We start from the raw sequence: 19,202 nt of genomic DNA on the forward strand, positions 1-19,202 counted from the left end.
ACTGATGGATATGGTGCGCAGCATGATGAGTTATTCCACCTTACCATTGGGACTGTGGATGGAGGCGTTGAAAACCGTCATTCACATTCTAAATAGAGTGCCAAGTAAGTCGGTGCCCAAAACACCGTATGAACTATGGACAGGAAGAGTACCCTCACTAAACCACCTGCATGTGTGGGGGAGCCCAGCTGAGGCCAAAGTATTTAACCCGAACATGGGGAAGCTAGATCCCAAAACAGTTAGCTGCCACTTCATTGGCTATCCGAAAAAATCAAAAGGTTTTCGTTTCTACTGTCCAGACAGATATACAAAGTTTGTAGAAACGAGACACGCTATTTTCTTAGAGGATGAGATGGTGAGGGGGAGCATGGTGTCTCGAGAGATTGATCTTGAGGAGAAGCGGGTGTATGCACCTAATCCGATGATTCAGGAACCATTCTTCTCACTACCTGTTGTTCCCGTACCGATAGTTCCTGAGGTTGTGGTGCAAGCACCCGCTACAGTCCCTGATATTGTGGTGCAGGCACCTGCTGTGATTCCACCCGTGGAAACGATGAGTGAAGTTTTGGAACCTGTCCTTCAGGAGCCAATGGAACCCATCATCACACACGAGGAAGAGTTGCAGCAGCCACCTCTGGATGACGTGCCACAAGCAGAGGCATAGAATGTGCCTGAAAGTGAGGGGCCTAGAAGGTCTCAAAGAGTCAGAAGATCAGCTATTTCTGATGACTATAAAGTTTATAATACAGAAGAAGTTCATATAGGAGGTGATCCCACTTCATATGAGGAAGCCATGAAAAGTGTTCACTCATCAAAGTGGCTGGAGGCCATGGAAGATGAGATGAAATCGATGAGTTCCAACAAAGTTTGGGAACTTGAAGAAAATCCTAAATGAGCCAAAACAGTAGGCTGTAAATGGGTCTACAAGACTAAACATGACTCCAAAGGGAATATAGAAAGGTATAAGGCGAGACTTGTGGCAAAAGGCTTTACACAAAGAGAAGGAATAGATTACAATGAGACTTTTTCTCCTGTCTCATGTAAAGACTCCTTTAGAATCATAATGGCACTGGTTGCACATTTTGACTTAGAGTTACATCAGATGGATGTAAAGACGGCATTTCTAAATGGGGATTTAGAAGAAAATGTCTACATGAAACAACCCAAGGGTTTTATCATGGAAGGCAAAGAGAATATGGGATGTCGTCTAAAGAAATCCATTTACGGATTAAAGCAAGCCTCTAGACAGTGGTATCTAAAGTTTAATGATATAATCAAGAAATTTGGGTTTCAAGAGAATATAGAGGACAATTGTGTCTATGCAAAGTTCAAAAATGGGAAATACATTTTCCTAATTCTATATGTGGATGTTATCTTACTTGCGAGCAGTGATATCAGTCTACTGCAAGAGACAAAGAAGTTTTTGTCCTCAAACTTCGATATGAAGGATCTCGGTGAAGCATCATATGTTTTGGGCATAGAAATTCACCAAGATAGAAAGAATGAGGTTCTTGGATTATCGCAAAGGGCATATTTAGAAAAGATTCTAAAGAAGTATAATATGCATGCGAGTAAGGCCACACTTGCTCCCATAGTCAAGGGCGACAGTTTTGGGAATTTTCAGTGTCCCAGGAACCAGTACGAGATCGATCAAATGAAAGCGGTTCCATATGCTTCAGCTGTCGGAAGCTTACAGTATGCTCAAGTGTGCACTCGCCCTGACTTAGCTTTTGTCACCAGGGTTCTTGGTAGATATCAAAGTAATCCAGGTGTAGAACACTGGAAGATGGTAAAGAAAGCATTGCGCTATGCGCAAGGTACAAAAGAACTCATGCTTACATATAAGAGATCTGATTCCCTAGAGATAAAAGGGTATTCAGATGCAGATTTTGCGGGAGACAAAGATGATAGAAAATCCACGTCTGGATACGTGTTCACTCTCGTAGGAGGAGCTATCTCGTGGAGAAGCTCAAAACAGAAAGTAACTGCGTCATCAACGATGCATGCAGAATTCATAGCATGTCATGAGGCCACGGGGCAGGCGATGTGGCTAAAGAAATTTATACCCGGATTGAGAGTGGTTGACTATATTCACAGACCAACAATGAGCCAGCAGTATTCTATGCTCACAACAACAAATCAAGCAATGCTTCCAAAACCATTGAGATAAAGTTTTATGTTGTGAAAGACAGAATCCAGGATCGCACTATAAGTCTCGAGCATATAAGAACAAAAGATATGCTTGCGGATCCGCTCACGAAAGACTTACCACCCAATGTGTTCAGAGAACACTTAGCCGGCATGGGTTTAAGGGAAAGCCTATGATTCCTGGATTGTAAAAGGCCCAAAGAAACAGAATTGTTTCAAAATAGAGAGGTGTGTTGTAGCTGTTGATTCTATCGGCGATTAAGCTGTGACGATGAGGCATGCTCTACATATTAATCTACGATGAAACGAATAAAAGCAAAAATTGTAAAGTTAAAAGTAAATGATGAGATCAAGGGGGAGAATGTTAGATTGATCTCCTTCCCAATGGGCCCAAAGGCCCATCAGGACCCTGATCCGTGCCCTGATCGGGGGCGCCCACCCTAGCATTGGGTGGTGGACCCCTGTCGCGCTGCGCTATATAAACAGGGTGGGGGCCACGGCTCGGCTCACGAGGTTCGCCGCAGCCAGCCGCCCCACCGACACACCTACCGATCTAGGTCTTGCGCAGTAGCGGCGGGAAGCACCACCGCCACCTCGCCGGCAACTCGACTCGGCACTACGTGTCGCTGCCTTGCGCAGACTTCCCCACGCGAACGTGAGATGGCCAGCAACTCTGCTGCTACCACCCCTAGGGGTGAAGGTAATCCTATCTCTCTCTCGCTCTCGCTCTCGGTACACACCAGAAACACCAAGTTCTTCATGATGATTATGATCCCGACTAGATATGCATCTAGAGATCCTAGGCACGCATCTAACACAAACCAGTTTGGAAAAAAAAACAGAGAGTAAAAAGAAAAGAAGAAACCGCAAGATCACATATAATTTCGAGTCGGCAACTGCCGGCTTTGCCAATTAAGTTTAATTTAGTATGGAGACTGATGAGATTTATTATCTGAACAAGTACTACGAAACCGCATACATCAAGTCTCTCTGAAACTGCCCGTGACGCTCACCAACAAAAGCATTCAGAGACAAGGAGCCGACTAGCTCTGAGCATTGCCGGCTGTTTTCAGTTTGCTTGCTTGAACTGGGATTCTCTCATTTTTTTCCCATTTTCAATTTTTCATACTGAACTACAATACTTTTGTGGTTGTGTGAGCTACAATGTCCGGGTCTAAATTACTGCTACATTGGCCGGTTAACAGGGACGTACAGGAGATACGAAAGATCAAAAAGCATGCAGGTGTTAATCTTTAAAAGAAGTAATGTAGATGAACACTTGGAAACCCTTAGCTGCTTGCTAGCTTATGGCTTGTACAATAATTTTCAACCCCTTTAATCTGCAGTACAGGCCGCTGATCAATCAAAAAAGCGATTGGGATTCACGGGTGGCCTCGCTCGCACATCATCTCAGCTCAGAATGATGAGCGATCACACACAGTACTCTTAAATAAGCAAAGTTAATGGACATTTCTGGTTCGTCTGCTGTCTAATGTGTCAGTGACTTATTCTCTTGCTTTCAGGCAAGCGTACTGTCCCGTGTCTGCATCTGCTAAAGGAGGCGGATGGATGGCCATGGCCGGCACGGGGGCATGTATTGCTAGATCCTCACATGCATGCACATAGGCTGCACCGGCCCTATCCTTTTCCTTGGGGTTTCCTGCTCTGCATGTTTATTATTGTTATCAACAAAAAAGAACTACAGTACTACTAGCAAGAATAAACCTACCTGCAGGTGTTTCGATTCAGTATTTGCAAACCAAAAAATAGAAGAACCACAAAAACGTAGAGGAAGAATTATTAGATGTCGACATGATTACAAATAAATTTGAAGCAAAATGAAGTAGAAGAGACGAACTCATTGGAATTTGCAACCAATTTCTTATATTCTTCTTCATCTAACGAATCTAGTATCTAAATTCTTGAGGGAATTCAGAGCGCATATTTGTCCCCACCGTATGGCCATCTCGTGAAGAACTAGAAGCTTCCTTTGAGCGTATACCCGTGCACTGAATTTCTTGGCAGCAGTAAACTAATCGCTACCAAGCCATTCGTTTCGATGCGACAGTCGCGGTGAGTCAAAAGAATACAGTGATGCTTGAGATTTTGAGACTCATGTGAAGTGACATAATCCAAGCTAACAATCATAAGGTATTCATATCATATATACAGACGAAATTAACCGTTCACCGAGGCTTTAAACAGCAGGTTGGCACTAGATATATATTCATATATGGTAAGATTCGAGCTGTAGCTCGTAGCAGGCAAAGCTACTATAGCATCTAGCATGTCCTTCGTTTGGTGCACAAATGGGCGTGTAGCAATCCACTTGCGATGCTAAAGCCACAGCAAAGAATGCGACCGGGAACGATGAGGCCATCTTTTCAGCAGACCCTAAACCTTTCTCTAACTTCTACCGCTACCACACCTAACGCCATCTTGCTTTCCACGTCACGTCGAGGAGAGAGATTCCCGCCATCTCCAGCTCCGACTTCTCCTGCGGCTTCACCTGAAGCCCTACCAAACAGTTTGGTAAAAAAATATAGCTCCACTCATGGAGTACTAAGAAATCGGAGCCGTTTTATATGGAGAAGCTAAAGAGAAAAAAAGTAGCTACTCCAGCTCTTCTCATTCTCATTTTAGAGGAGCCGGAACCCTGCAAAAGGCCTTGGAATCAGCTGGAGGCCGGATCGATCGGAGCTGCTGCTATTTCACATGATTGGTTCCATCATTGCAACCTGAAGTTCTCACCTCACATACGTGCTAAAGACCATATCCAAGTACACTGGTCCGTGTACTGTACACCCTACTGCAGCTCAAGTATATATAGCGTCTTCGATCGATCTTTTCCCTCAACCAAGCACCGTACCATAGCTTAGCCAAAAAGCTCAGAGGTTAGAGCCCTACTACCTGATATACGCTGCCATTATTTGCAATGCCGTCGCCGTCGACGAGACCGCTGGTGACAAGCACGCGACCGCAGTGGCGTCGTCCGGTGCCGCCATTGGTGACGACGGTGCTCATTTCCATATTGGTGCTCCTCTCAGTGTTGTGCCTTCCTGTCGCCGCGGACGCGAGCCGAGCGCTGCACTACCACCGTAAGCACCGGAGGCACCACAGGCGCCACCGCGCGTCGGAGAACAGCAGCCACATCTCCGTGCCCCCGGCCGCGCTTCCTCCCGGCGTCGACGGCGATTCTCCGGCCGAGCCTCCGAGTCTGCCTCCGGATGCTGGCGACGACGCGCCGGTGCCTCGCCCTCGACGCCACAAGCGGTGCTACTCGCCATCGCGTCCTCCTCCTTCAGTAGCACCGGCGCCTGCTCCAGCCAAGCCACCGCCGGCATTCTCCTCAGCAAAACCCCCGTCAGCAGAGCGGGCTAAGGCGCCGACTCATTCTCATGCCAAGCCGCCGTCGTTGCCGCCGGCCAAGCCACCTAATTTCTCCTTGGCCAAGCCACCGTCGCCTTCGCCAGCCAAAGCACCATCTCGTTCTCATGCTAAACCACCGTCGTCGTTATCACCAGCAAGGCCACCGTCGCCCTCTCCCAGAAAGGCCCCGGCGCCTACGTTCTTTCCCTCCAAGCCACCGTCATTGCCACCGTCGCATGCCAAGCCGACACCCTGCACTCCGGCTAAGGCACCACTGGCCCAGCCACCGAGACTAGCCCCGGCCAGGCCACCAATGCCATCTCCAGCCCGGCCACCACCGTTCTCCCCGGCGAGTCCACCGGCACATCCTCCGGCCAAGCCATCAAAGAGAGCTCCTGCACAGACACCGCGACTCGCCCCGGCCAAGCCACCGACGCCGTCGCTGTCGCCGGCCCAGTCGCCGCGCCCTTCCCCGGCAAATCCGCCAGCAGCCTCTACGGTGCCAGCGAAGCCACCGGCGTTCCCTCCAGCCATGTCAAAGCCAATTCCGCCGCCGCCGCCTCCTGCCAAGAACAGCTCGTCAGCCTGCGCCAACGTGTTCGACGTGAGGGCGTTCGGCGCGTCGGGCAACGGCTCGAGCGACGACACGCGCGCGTTCCGCGCGGCATGGAAGGCGGCGTGCTCCTCCAACGCCTCCACGACGGCCACACTGCTGGTACCACCGGACGGCGTGTTCACCATCACCTCCACCATCTTCGCCGGGCCATGCAAGTCCGGGCTCATCTTCCAGGTAAACTCAGTTACCATTTTTAATGGGAAAATAGCATGAAGCCAACCCGGCCTAGTTTCACCCTTCCTTCTTCATTCAGTAAACGATTCCCCATTTTTAATCAATAAATGCCGCCGCTGCAGATCGATGGCGTGCTAATGCCGCCGGACGGGCCGGCGAGCTGGCCAGCGACGGACAGCCGGAGGCAGTGGATAGTCTTCTACAAGGCCGACGGCATGACGCTGGCGGGGAAGGGCACCATCGAGGGCAACGGCGAGGAGTGGTGGGACCTCCCGTGCAAACCTCACCGGGTACGTATACGTGGCTCGCGCTTTTCCCGCGTGGTCTGTCACCTCGAGAAGCAAGCATGTGTGACGTGTCATTATTCGTGTCTGTGTTCGTGGTTCAGGGCCCCAACGGATCGACGCTGCCCGGACCATGTGACAGCCCTGCGGTAAGCTCGCCAAAAACGACCACGTGGACTTGGATTTCGCTCTTTCTTTTTGTCGAATTCCCTGGCCTCACTCTGTTCGTGTGTATCTCGCAGCTGATACGATTCTTCCTGAGCAACGGCGTGACGGTGAGCGGCCTGCGGATCGAGAACAGCCCGCAGTTCCACCTCAAGTTCGACGACTGCGTGGGGGTGCTCGTCGACGGCCTTTTCGTCAGCTCGCCGGCGTTCAGCCCCAACACCGACGGCGTCCACGTCGAGAACACCACGGCCGTCCAGATCATCAACTCCAGGATCTACAACGGTATATACAGTGAAGCAGGATCCTATTTGCCAAATTGATGGTGACGACCTCTGACTTGAGTTCGATTACCTATCGCCGCAGGTGACGACTGCGTCTCCATCGGCGCCGGCTGCTCCGACGTCCACATCGAGAACATAACGTGCGGCCACGGCCATGGCATAAGGTAACTGCTCGTCGTTGTTCCTCTTTGGCCGTCGGTGGTGGCGTTTCTAGTGACGTGGCAGCTGGCTCTTGGTCCTCGCAGCATCGGCAGCCTGGGCGTACACAACACGCGCGCCTGCGTGTCCAACGTCACGGTCCGGAACGCGCGGATCCTCGACTCCGACAACGGCCTCCGGATCAAGACGTGGCAGGGCGGCGCCGGCGCCGTCTCCGGCGTCGAGTTCGCTGGCGTGCGGGTGCAGAACGTCAAGAACTGCATCGTCATCGACCAATACTACTGCCTCGGCAGCGGGTGCGCCAACCAGACCTCCGCGGTGCGTGTCGCCGGCGTCGCGTACCGGGACATCCGGGGCACGTACAACCCGCGGGGCGGCGCGCCCATCCGCCTCGCGTGCAGCGACGCCGTCGCATGCACGGGCATCACCATGTCCGGCGTCGAGCTGCTGCCGGCCGGCAGCGGCGCCGGCGCCGGCGCGGGGGCGCGGCTTGCGGACCCCTACTGCTGGAACGCATACGGGTTGATGGAGACGCTCACGCTGCCGCCGGTGTACTGCTTGCAGGAAGGCCGCCCGGAGTCTCTCCAAGATCAGCTCACGAGTTGCTGAGACGACATGGTTTTCTATTCTCTAACATTTTTTTCCTTTCCTACCTGACACTTGATATTCTATACATGACAAATCGAAATACGTAAACAATGTGATCATTCCTCGATTGGCATGCTCTGTATTCTCAAGATGGATGCAGATGAGAACCACAATTTTGACATACATGAAGGGCGAAGAATGATCCTTTGGAGACTTGAGAAACTACCGTGCAACGTTGACAGACCTGTGGACGCCCATGGGCCATGGCTCTAGTCCGATGGATCGCTTCTTGCAGTTCTCACTTCACTCCTTGTGCACAACTACTGAAATTTGAGTTGCAATGGATTCACTCCCTCACACTATAAAAAACGATTTGCAGGGTTGCTCCGTTATTTTCTAGGAGCGACGAAATTGCTACCCGTTCCTATAAAAGAAGTGGGCTACTATAGTAACCGATCCGCCTCCACCATTTTCAGGGCGGGTCACCCCATCACCAGTCTCTGGAAATGGGAACCATTTCTAGGGGCAGGGGTAGGTGATGGCATCACCCGCTCCTGAAAATGATTTCTAGGGACAGGTGATGATATGACCCGCCCTAGAAATGGTCTCGTGAAAATAAAATCAAAACTTTTTCACATGATCTCGGATGAAGACAAACTTTATATAAAAAATGTATAGCACGACAAGATCTAAAATTTTGTAGTTCAAAAATTTTCCATTTAAGATTGCTTAATACTTCAAAATACCATTATAAGTTCTCTAGTTTTAAAATCTAAATCATTTGAAGTTTCAAATGACTTCGATAAATTTATAATTTTTTCATAAAATCTCAGATGAATACAAACTTTATATCAAAGTTGTAGATTTATATTAGATCTAAAATTTTATCGTTGACAACTTTTTCATTTAAAATCGTTTAGTAGCTCAAAATATCATTCTAAACTCTCTAATTTTGAAATCTTGAATTTTAAATTTTTTAAACGAGCTCGGATATAAACAAGCTCTATATCAAAGTGGTAGTGCTTAACAAGATCTAAAACTTTATAGTTTACAACTTTTTATTTGAGATCATTTGGTGGTCCAAAAAATCATTATAAATACATAAAAGGAACAAGCGTACATCCACATCAGCGATCCACACCTCCAAAACGGAACCCTCCCGTTGGCTGACTCTTCTCACCACGTACCAGACTTATCCTCAATCCTCCACTCTCCACCGTCCATTCCTCTTTCTCTTTCCCTCTCAATTATCTCTCTCCCATAGGCAGGCAGAGGGGAAGGCAACCGGCACAGTCGTGCCCGGCCCTAGTGGAGCGGCCCCCCTTGGCGCGGGTGGCCAGCTGTTAACGGCCGTTAGCACGCTAATTTGTGAACCGCAAGCGCATGGATCAGTTGTAGCTCTTCCCTCAGAGTACTCCCCCAAGGTTTATCCATCCGTGGAACTTATAGTACAAAATCTATTTTAACTAGCATTGTTAGTATGAACTTGGTGTTGATGGGTGATTCAGATCCAATCTACTAAACATGTACAGACAGATAACATATAGAGCAGAGATAACCAATCTAGAGCAACCTATACTATGCATATGTTGTAATTCTGAGCATGGTTAGCAAAGCAACACAGATATGATCTTAGTAAAAAGCATCTTTAAATCTACACCTCTGGTCTGGCTCCCGAAAACCCCCACCTTACACAAGAAAGATCCCATCACGATCCTCTCTATCAGCGCAGGTAGATTAAGGGCACGATCAAAAGAACATGTTATACTCATCGGTAGATCAGGCATGCAAATCCGATCACCACGACCACAAGAACATCCTAAGCAATCTAACATCAATCAGAGATTGAAAAGCAACCAAATCTGAAAGAGTATAAAACTATATAAGAAGATACTTAGATTTCTAAGAACAAGAGTATATTTATTACTTCACCATGAATGAGACATCACAAGATCACCACCGGAATCCTACCTTGATCTTGATGACTCCTAGCTCCAGAACTCCGGTGTGGATCTTCCTTGCAGGGTGATCATGCCGGCAGAGACTTAGCTACGCTAATCCCTCGACAACTGCACGGCCCTTGGCTCTCCGAAGTGGTGTCCCTCAAGCTCCTTCTGCAGCAGAGACTTAGCTACGCTAATCCCTCAAAAACTGCACGGCCCTCGGCTCTCCGAAGTGGTATCCCTCAAGCTCCTTCTGCTTCTCTGCTGCTTCACGTCGAGTACGTTATCTTGAATATCGAGCTCAGTGGATTTTTAGGGTATTTATAGTCTGGAGAGAGCGTAGTGAAAATTGGAAGGCGAGGGGACGAAGGGATCCCCTAGGCCGATCGGCCTGTACCTTCCTTTTGCCTGCTCGCGTCCTGCTTTATTCCTAAGTCTTCTCAGGTGCTTTGGAGTCTTCTTTTCACTTGCATGTGGGACTGGCATGTCGATAACTTCGGAACGAGATTGATCTTTGATAACTTAATCTCAGCTTGATCCTCTTTGATCCTAAACCGATCATTGTTATATCTTTGCAGACTTAGCCCTTAAGTCATCTTGGATGATTGCTTGCCAAAAACTAGCTCGAGAGGGGACCAGGGGACCCTGGGCCGATCGCCCTAGGCCCCTATAGGCCGATCGGCCTAGGCCCTTCCTGATCCCGTTGGCCTTCGTCTTCGTCTGGTTCGTTGCTTGTTTTAGGTTTATCCAAAAATTCTCCTTTAGGTCCAGTGAAAGCAGAATATCCTCCAAAATATATTGCACATGTGAAAATAACCGGTTTATTAGGTACGATCAATAGTTTAGGTATTAAGTTTGTGTCATTATTGAAGATAAGCAGGGGTAAAAGTGTGTTAATAACGAGTGTCAAGATCGGCGCGTCCCCGCTGCTGCACCCACCACGAGGTCAGTCAAGGACGTGTTCTGTGTGGACGACGATGCCTGGCCGAGGAGGAGCAAGGGATGCTTGGGGGCGCGAGGGTGCAGGCTCGGCCTCGGCGAAGCGCCCCCTAGTGGTGCGGGTGGCCGGCGCCGCCCCGACGTCCGAATCTGACCCTAGCGGCGGGTGTGGCCGGGGTGGCTGAGCGTGCCCCCAGTGGCAGGGACAACGTCGCCCCGTGGTGGAGCGGCCCCCAAGTGGCAAGGCTGACCAGCGCGCCCCTGTATCCTGGATTCGACCCTAGCAGCAGGCGCAATCGGCTCCGTTCCGAGCAACGGGAATGACCAACGCAACCTCAACGGTTGGGACTATGTGGGTGGCCGGCTCGGGCCTTGTGGCGAGGCTGGCGGGGACGGCCGGTGTGGCCCCAGTGGCGGGGATGGCCGGCACGGCACCAGCGGCAACGACGGTGCGGGCGGCCAGCTCGGCCCCAGCAGCGCAGGCGGCACGGCTGGCTAGCTCTAGCACCAGCGGCGGCCTGGCTGTGATTTCTTTTTTTTCTTTTTTCTCTTTTCTCTTTTCTTGTTTTTTAATCGGTTACTAGGGACGGGTCATCCCGTCACCCGTCCCTGAAAATGGTTTGCAGGAGCAGGTACCTTGCCCGCTCCAGCAAATAGCTATTTGTAGCTACAAAAAGTAGGAGCAGGTAGTGCGCCAGCCATGTAAATTTCGTTTCAACCGCCCCTGAAAATACCCTCTTCTGATCTGATTCTGTCATTCAAGTACAGAACACCAGAATAAGTAAGATACACAAATAACGAACAATCTTGGTAGATTCCAAGTAGGGTGCAAGCAGCAGGACACCGACAACTGGAGAACTCGTCATTGAACGAAAAGGATGCTAATTTCATTGCCAAAATTTTGCTGAACCATTATACAGGTCCAGCCATAAGGAGCCCCATTAGCCAGAAGCACAGAACAAGCCTACGGGCCTATTTCAAAATTTGAAATTGAATGAATCTAATTAAATTTCATAAAAAGGGTGGTAACCGGGCAGTTCTGGAATTGCCGAATTTTTCGATGAAGTTCTGGATGAACCACATGCGAACATGACTCCTGTTTCAGGAAATGGGTGGCAGGGGACTGGATGAACCACATGACACCTGAGATAGGAGAACGTTTGGATGCGATTCTAGGGGAGATGTTTGAAGGGTCGGGGCTCACTTTTGCGTTGCTGTGGGAATAATAGGAAAAAGCTACTTGATGCAGTCAGTAATACAATGAACTGTGTACATTTCAGCCTTGATAATTATCTCAACAAGAAGATGCATATAGCCATATAGGTAGGCATTCAGGTGTGAGGCTACAGTTTCGCCTCAATAGATATTTTCTACTATATGAAGGCTAATATATGAATATAAGCTGTATGCAGTGCCACTATTTTCAAAAAAAAAGGGACTGGGATTAGAGAGTATCTATCATGTTTGACATGTAATCGTCAGAAAATCAGAAGAATATGACAATCTGACACGTAACTGTTTTAGTTAATAGAAAAATGCAGAGACCAAAAATGCCTATCCTGATTGACAGGTGAACTAGATGTATAGCAAATACATGTCACAAACACCATCCTCATTTTAGTACTCCCTCCATCTATGTTTATAAATACATGTCACAAACACCATCCTCATTTTAGTACTCCCTCCATCTATGTTTATAAGGTATAATATGCTTGACACGGTCTTTCAAATAACACTTTGACCATTCATTTATCATATATTATATTATTTATGATTCTAAACTTATAATCATTGTAGAGTATATTTGATTACGAATCCAACCATATAGAGTTTAAATTATAAAAATAAAAATTATTAGTCAAAAGATTGCAAAGTTTGAATCTTAATATGTACTTTATAAATAGAAAAAACAGAGCGAGGATAGTATAATACAAATGCACGTTTAGCTAACAAGACAAGATACATGCCCATTATGGAAGCTAAGAATCTCATTTCCAATGCAATACGAAAACAAAGAAAGCATAAGTACCAATTCATTTTTAGTTTTATGACAGGATTTAAATTTGGATCTTTCCTTCAATACTCCCTTTTGGAAAACATTATGAATCTGAAAGCAAACTAAGAAAAAACTGGATCAGTTATCCAGCTGCCACCTCGGGCGCACCATAGCTCGCTGCCACCGCTCCTAGACAGGCGATGGATGTATAATGCGCACACAAGCCTTTTGCTTAACTGAGACCGTCACCCAAGCGCAGACACGATAAAATACACAAACAAGAAATAACGAACAGCCTTGGTTGATTCCAAGTAGGATGTAAGCAGCATGACACCGACGACTGGAGAACTCGTCATTCAACGAAAATGATGCTAAATTCGTTGCCAAAATTTTGCTGAATCATTAACATGTACAGCCATAAGGTGCCCCATTAGCCAGAAAAAGCCTATGGGCTGTAGGCTGTTTCGATTACACCCTAGAGCCGGCTACAACATCCTGAAAAGAGGGCCTTTAGCACAGATATATACATATCGCAAGTCTCATACAGAAGCATGTTATGCAACTATAAGTGGTAAATCTGCATCCTACTCTATCATAATACTCGCCGACAGTTTCCGTGCAGCAAACACACTATATAGCCTGTATTGATAACGATGATCTTGAACTAACCACCTCAGTTGGGTGATCTTGAACTAACCACCTCAGTTGGGAAAGAAGTAAAGAAGAATTATTCGGACTTCACCGAGAGCCTCTCTGCAGATTTGGAATATGAAGAGAGTTAATAAAACTTTAGACTCAATATCTATTGGTAATGATTTTTTCCTGAAAAACTGCCTTACTTATGAGCTCATATGTCACGATCATTGATGTGCCCCAGAGAGACATGTTAAGAAACCTAGGTCCAAAACCTCTATAAAACCCCCTCCAGCCATCCTCGTCTAGCAGGAGCCTGGTAGTTTTCATAACAGATGGCCTGCCACTATAATTGTCCATAACCTGAAATCGCATGCAGCTATTAGCACCCGATGATGCAATTAGTATTGCAATTCTCATAAGCATCATGGAAAACAGTTTCTTCTAGGACAATAGTTAGGTAGGTGCAACAATATTAAGTTTCAGGGCAAAAGGGCCTCTAGCTTAGTGGTTAGAGCACCTGAGCAGCACCAAGCAGGCCCAGGTTCAACTCCCCGTCGGAGTTGAATTAAACGGGTTTGGAATAAAAAAATTATACAAAAAATAGGTAGGGGCTTCCCCTGCTGACTTCGGTCAAAAAATATTAAGTTTCAGGTACACATCCTACCATAGCAAAGGTGCTACTTCAAAAATCCAACTCAAAGACAATCTGCATACCTAAGGTATGATATGAACATCTCAGTACTGTAGACATCATCCGCTAGCACAGGCAACAACTAAAATGTTGCAGTGCCAGACTTGTAATGTCATATTGATGTATAGGAGCACGGTAGCAAAACTGTGGCAGTTGCCTGGACAGAGGAACAATAAGCTAAAAACACGATCGAATTCACTCAGGTCAAGAGCTAAAAACACAATCACACAAGCTACCTAGAATAGCAGAGATTTTGTCCTTCTCCGTCCAAAATTTAGGTGCTAAAAGATATAGTTGTGATACTGTATGTTAAAGCTACCCATATTTCACGAGGCAGGAAATACAACAATGGATCTATCTTATGCCAACCAGGCCCTAGGTCCACAGACCTTCATCCTCTGTTGCACAATCATGTCTACTAAAAAGGGGTTGCAAGCATAATTTTGCTACCTTCTATGATATGTGACTGAGAAATTATCAGGAAGAACCACGGCTAGGAAACCCCTGTGATCTTCTGACACTCAGAAAATGAATCAACCTCCTAGTTCAAAAAACTAGTCTAATAAAGAAGATTACAAACAGTTGGGATGCTAGGTTCAAAACACCAGAAAATAACATGCTATCAAAAGAAAACATGATGAATGTCACAGAAAAGAAAAGTACACTCCGCAAAGATACATAACCACTTGTTCAGAAGAACAAATAAAAACTAACCTGAAGCCGTGTCTTGATGGTATCTACTGGCGTGGTGATAATTGATGAGCAAGCACCAGCAATTGTTCCTGCTGTCGCTTGGACAGCAACAAGTTCTGACTCAGATGGTTTTGTTTGCGAGTCATTTCCATAACCCAAGCTCCTATTTAAGATTGCAAGGATATCAATCAACCATGTCACTAATCCATTTGCGGATTCGAGGAACAATAAATGTTAGATAAAACAATCGCACCTCCAGATAGCGTGCTGAGCACCACCATATGCACTCCACCAAAGGGCAGAAGCTGGTGACTGGGTCAACATTGTGATTCCAAAACCTCGGTAAAGCCCCCGGATCCCTTCCATTCTGACAACCTTATTTATCACATCAAATGGGCCTCTATATGTTGCCATCCCTGGCAATCCTTGAACCATGAGCCTTTGGCAAATCTGAAAGTTCAGAGATATGAAAGAGCATTATGTAAATTAGATAGCAAAATAAGGATACCATGCAGAAAAATACTGTTACATATGCTTGTAGAGAGAAACTATAATACTGTCTAATAGAACGGATCTCAATGGGTGAACTACAATACTGTATCATAGAACGGATCTAATTGGACAAACTATAGTACCGCCCAATAGAACTTGATCTAAATGGACAAACATTAAACCTTAAAGCTGCCTGGAGAGAAAACATTAACAATTCATAGGGGTTCAAGCAATTGTAACATGCACAGCTTCACTAGAGAAATATTGCCCACTCAAAGGCAAGGTCTCAATCAACTGAGTTTCTGTGTTGATTGCAACTTTGATCAGATTTACGTTGTTGTGCTTCCTTCTTTTGGAAGTAAATAATGTTTGCATACAAAAAACATGTTAACAGTGATGTTAGTTATTTGATTCAAAGGCACCAGCCACCAAGTACATCAGGTCGACTTATGAGCATATGGAGCTAGTAAGAAAGAATACTCACCACGTCTAGAGGCACAAAATACGCACTTGAACAGATACTCGACACTAGGCCTGCCACGCCATTTGCTACAGCAATTCTTGATGCCTCTGACATATCGAAACGTTCTGAGTATTTAAATGTCATTTGTTTGGAGACCTCCAGTGATGTTAGAGCTAATACTCGCCCAGGTAGAGCTCCAACTGCAGAGGTGCCAAAGCCTCTGAAAACACCAGGGATGCCATCACTTCTCAGTATCCTCCTAAAAACAGCAAATCCAGACATGTGTGCAAGCCCTCCTTCGGCAACCTGCATCCTAGTCTTCACAACAGCTGTTGGGTGCAGAGCACCTTGCTGGGCTGTAAACAGGATAGCTCCAATCACATGAAACCTTGTCTTGTCCAACCTTCAGTGTCATACAAAAAGAAAGCTATGTGAGTTCCAAGATTATGTGAACAAGGATAGTTCCTTTATAGAACTGATTATTGTTTTTTTCAATATAAATCACTGACCCTAACATCACATATGAAACAAAAAAAACAAAGAAAGAACCAAGCACTGTGAAAAATTATAATTTTCTTAAGGCACATGAAATTCATAAACCAACAATCAGATACACCCATTAGGTATATGAACTTCTACATAACAATAATTCCTACAAAAGTCTGTACATGTACAGCACACGTGCAAGATATGTGTATTCGCGTGCTGTACAGAAAACAAAGTGATCAGGATTATATGTGTAGAAATTCAGTAACACCTAACGGGTGTAGATGAACTAGAGTTTATGGATGCATTTTTGTTTTCTTAGCGCCATGCTTAGTAATGTGCAGTGAGCCCCAGCAAATATCCCCATGCTAATCAATATGCATGTAGGACACAATTGAAAACATATACAAGCTATTGTAGGAATCCCTCTAAGGCCGGCGGTGAGCAGCCCCACCCCGGCAACCCCTGAACCCCTAACCCCGAAACCCTAACCTCGCTGGAATCTCGCCGGAGTTGGAGAAGAAAGGGGGATGGGGGTGAAGAAAAATTTGGGTGAGGAGGGGCTCTATTTCACTCGGGTGAGATTTAGCTTTCCCTTAAATTTTTCGTAACGCTGAGTAGAATCACTATCCTGAACTATTAGCAGCCATTCCGCACAGGGGAAGCTGACGGCAAATCATCTCTACTTGTTAACTGTATCTGAACAAAGCTTGCAGGTTACTGGAAAAGCTAATTTCGGTTCCCCGTCCAAATCCACCGCAACTATCTCGTGATCCTCCCCCTCGCCCCCAACCAAAATAAACACACAAAAAGGCTAGGGGGGTAAAAGATCCAATGCGCCCGTGAATCAGGCTCCTCGAACCAACCCGCACCGGTTCCCCATTTCTCATCCTACCCCCGTGCCGCGTGCCGAAGATGAGAACATCTGAACATCTGCCCCGCACGCTAGGATAGGAACAAAAAGATTCCTCTTAAATTTCAACTCTGTAACCGGACAAGGGGTCTCCGGCGCGTACCTCTCCCAGTTGATGTTGGCCTCCGCGAGCGCGAGCCCCGCCGCGGACGCCTCCGAGGTATCCGCCGCCGCCGCCGCCGCCATGAGTACTATCACCACCACGCGCCTACACACAGGAGACGGGGCTCCGCGAGAGGAATGTAAGTAGAGGAGATGAGGTGGTTGGCCTTCCTCGCTGCCGTGCGCGTTTCTGGTGCGCTCCCCAAGCGATGTCGGCCGCCGATGCGGGCGAGCGAATATGCGCACGGGGAAAACAAGGCAGGGCACCGGCGCCGCGGCGGAGGAAGGAGGGAGGAGGAGGGGAGCGAGTTTTGTTTGGGTGCTCGAGTCATTAGGGGTTTGGAAGTTTCCAGCACGGTCAGGTTCGGGTCGGCACCCGCCGGGAGCGCCGCTGCCCGACTCCATTCGGCCGAGCTCGCCTCCCTGACCTGCGGGGCCGGGGCCGGCCGCGGGCCGAGGTGGGGCCGGGTGGAGCGTGTGGTGGGGGTGTTTCTCGATTTCCTGCTCGCGGGGAGCCGGGGGTGGTGTCGAGGCTGCCAGCGCGCCTCGGCGGGGGCACGTGTCAGGCGCCCATGAGCCTTGCTGTCCGCCTCGCCTCCGTGGGTCAAAAAAAGGTTGGTGGGCGACTTTCTTTTGTTTTTCTGTTGTGTCAGGGTGCAAGCGAGCGGCTTCCACGCCGGCGACCCCGATCACGTGCCCGGGCTTCCCCATTGACGATCGTTCTAGAAGCCTTCTGTTCTAGGCTCCCATTTGATTTTGATTTCTCAGTTTATCTAAAATTCCTGTCAAGAAGTTAGGCAACCGTTTTCAGTGTACTAGGTGTCATTTTCGAAAGTGAAAGCGCTTTTATTTTTGGTTACTTTGTCACTTTCAAAAATTAACTTTGGATCACCCGATCAACTTCTATACGGTACTGGCAGCGCCCATGCAGGGGCGCGTTGCCTTGTGCCATGAAGGCTTATACCTCTCCTACAGCTTCAAATACAATGGAGCTTCTCTTAGCTCCTCGTAATGTTTTAGCTAGGGATAAAAAAGAGGAAACAAAGAAAGGACAGAAGGAAGATGAGCTCCTCTTACGCTAGATCTGTGACTGGCTATATAGTTACTTTCTCTTATATTTGCACAAGAGCAGGTATTGGCAATTGTGATGGACTTTATTAATCGCAATGCCTACCAGCTTAGTGTTCTTAGATTATACGTATATAAGCATTGGGTGTACGTGTTTTAGAGCGCTGACCGAAACTTCCTGACAGCTCATTGGCTCAATAAAGAATGAGGCCCATAAGTTAAGGTGGCCCAAGAATAGTGCTAGAACAAACATCCGTATGGGAGTATTTTGCCTTGCTCTAGTCATAAAATAGGCCCACCCATATTACTCAGCTGCTAGTGACAGATCTCAAAAAATTTGTTAGCTTCTTTCAAGCTTCAATGAATGTAAGTTTATGAGACGGGTTTAGAAGGAGCTTTGGCAACAACTATATATCGCGGATGCGATGAAATCGCGCCAATCGCCTGAAGGAATTGGTGGGGTGGCAGGCGCGATTTCTCAGTTTAGCTGGGGAACTGCTGGTGCACGAGAAGTTGGCTCACGCGAGTTGGCCCACGGGAGAAGCTTAGCGTGTGTTTGGTTCCGAGACTAAGGTAGTGTTTGGTTGGCTCAAATGTAACGTAATCTGATTACTGAAGGTAACGAATCCCATTACATATGTTTGGTTGCGGTGGTTTGTAATCAATTGACACTGTAATCGAATCCCTTACCTAAATAATATCTATACAAGCTTGTTACCCCTCCTCCCCCACCGTAATCAGATATAGCACCCACACAGTAATCTGATTACGTTACCAGAGTGCAACCAAACAAAGAGGGCAATCACCTATTCCACCTCTAAATACACTGTAATTTGATTCCCTTTGCGTTTACATTACCTTAGCACGAACCAAACACTATCTAAGTGGAATGGAACGGTTCTGACTCAATTTTGTGGGATGGGATAATTATGTCTAATGTTTGGTTGAGGTGGGATAGATCCATCACTACTTTTTGTTTGGTTGAGAGTTAAG

General features: G+C 47.2%; 2 protein-coding genes across 3 annotated transcripts; one reads left to right on the top strand and one right to left on the bottom strand.

The window, feature by feature from the left end:
• The first annotated feature begins 4,754 nt into the window (after positions 1-4,754).
• On the top strand, positions 4,755-7,970 carry LOC117858440 (polygalacturonase At1g48100). The gene is made up of 6 exons (XM_034741510.2): positions 4,755-6,307; positions 6,430-6,597; positions 6,696-6,740; positions 6,834-7,041; positions 7,123-7,204; positions 7,286-7,970. Exons 1-6 carry the CDS (start codon positions 5,084-5,086, stop codon positions 7,806-7,808), a joined length of 2,250 nt encoding a protein of 749 aa, XP_034597401.1. The 5' UTR covers positions 4,755-5,083; the 3' UTR covers positions 7,809-7,970.
• A 5,075-nt stretch (positions 7,971-13,045) lies between these two features.
• LOC117854436 (uncharacterized) lies at positions 13,046-17,464 on the bottom strand. 2 transcript variants are annotated; one of them, XM_034736622.2, is made up of 6 exons: positions 17,143-17,464; positions 15,662-16,043; positions 14,939-15,135; positions 14,707-14,848; positions 13,505-13,661; positions 13,046-13,418 (listed from the first exon to the last, which is right to left on the bottom strand). In XM_034736622.2, exons 1-6 carry the CDS (start codon positions 17,223-17,225, stop codon positions 13,393-13,395), a joined length of 987 nt encoding a protein of 328 aa, XP_034592513.1. In that variant the 5' UTR covers positions 17,226-17,464; the 3' UTR covers positions 13,046-13,392. The 2 variants fall into 2 exon arrangements, with proteins under 2 accessions (XP_034592513.1, XP_034592514.1); XM_034736623.2 differs by lacking the exon at positions 17,143-17,464 and adding an exon at positions 16,619-17,136.
• Positions 17,465-19,202: the final 1,738 nt, after the last annotated feature.

Source organism: Setaria viridis, chromosome 5, assembly GCF_005286985.2.
Source record: "Setaria viridis chromosome 5, Setaria_viridis_v4.0, whole genome shotgun sequence".
NCBI classification, from domain to species: domain Eukaryota; kingdom Viridiplantae; phylum Streptophyta; class Magnoliopsida; order Poales; family Poaceae; genus Setaria; species Setaria viridis.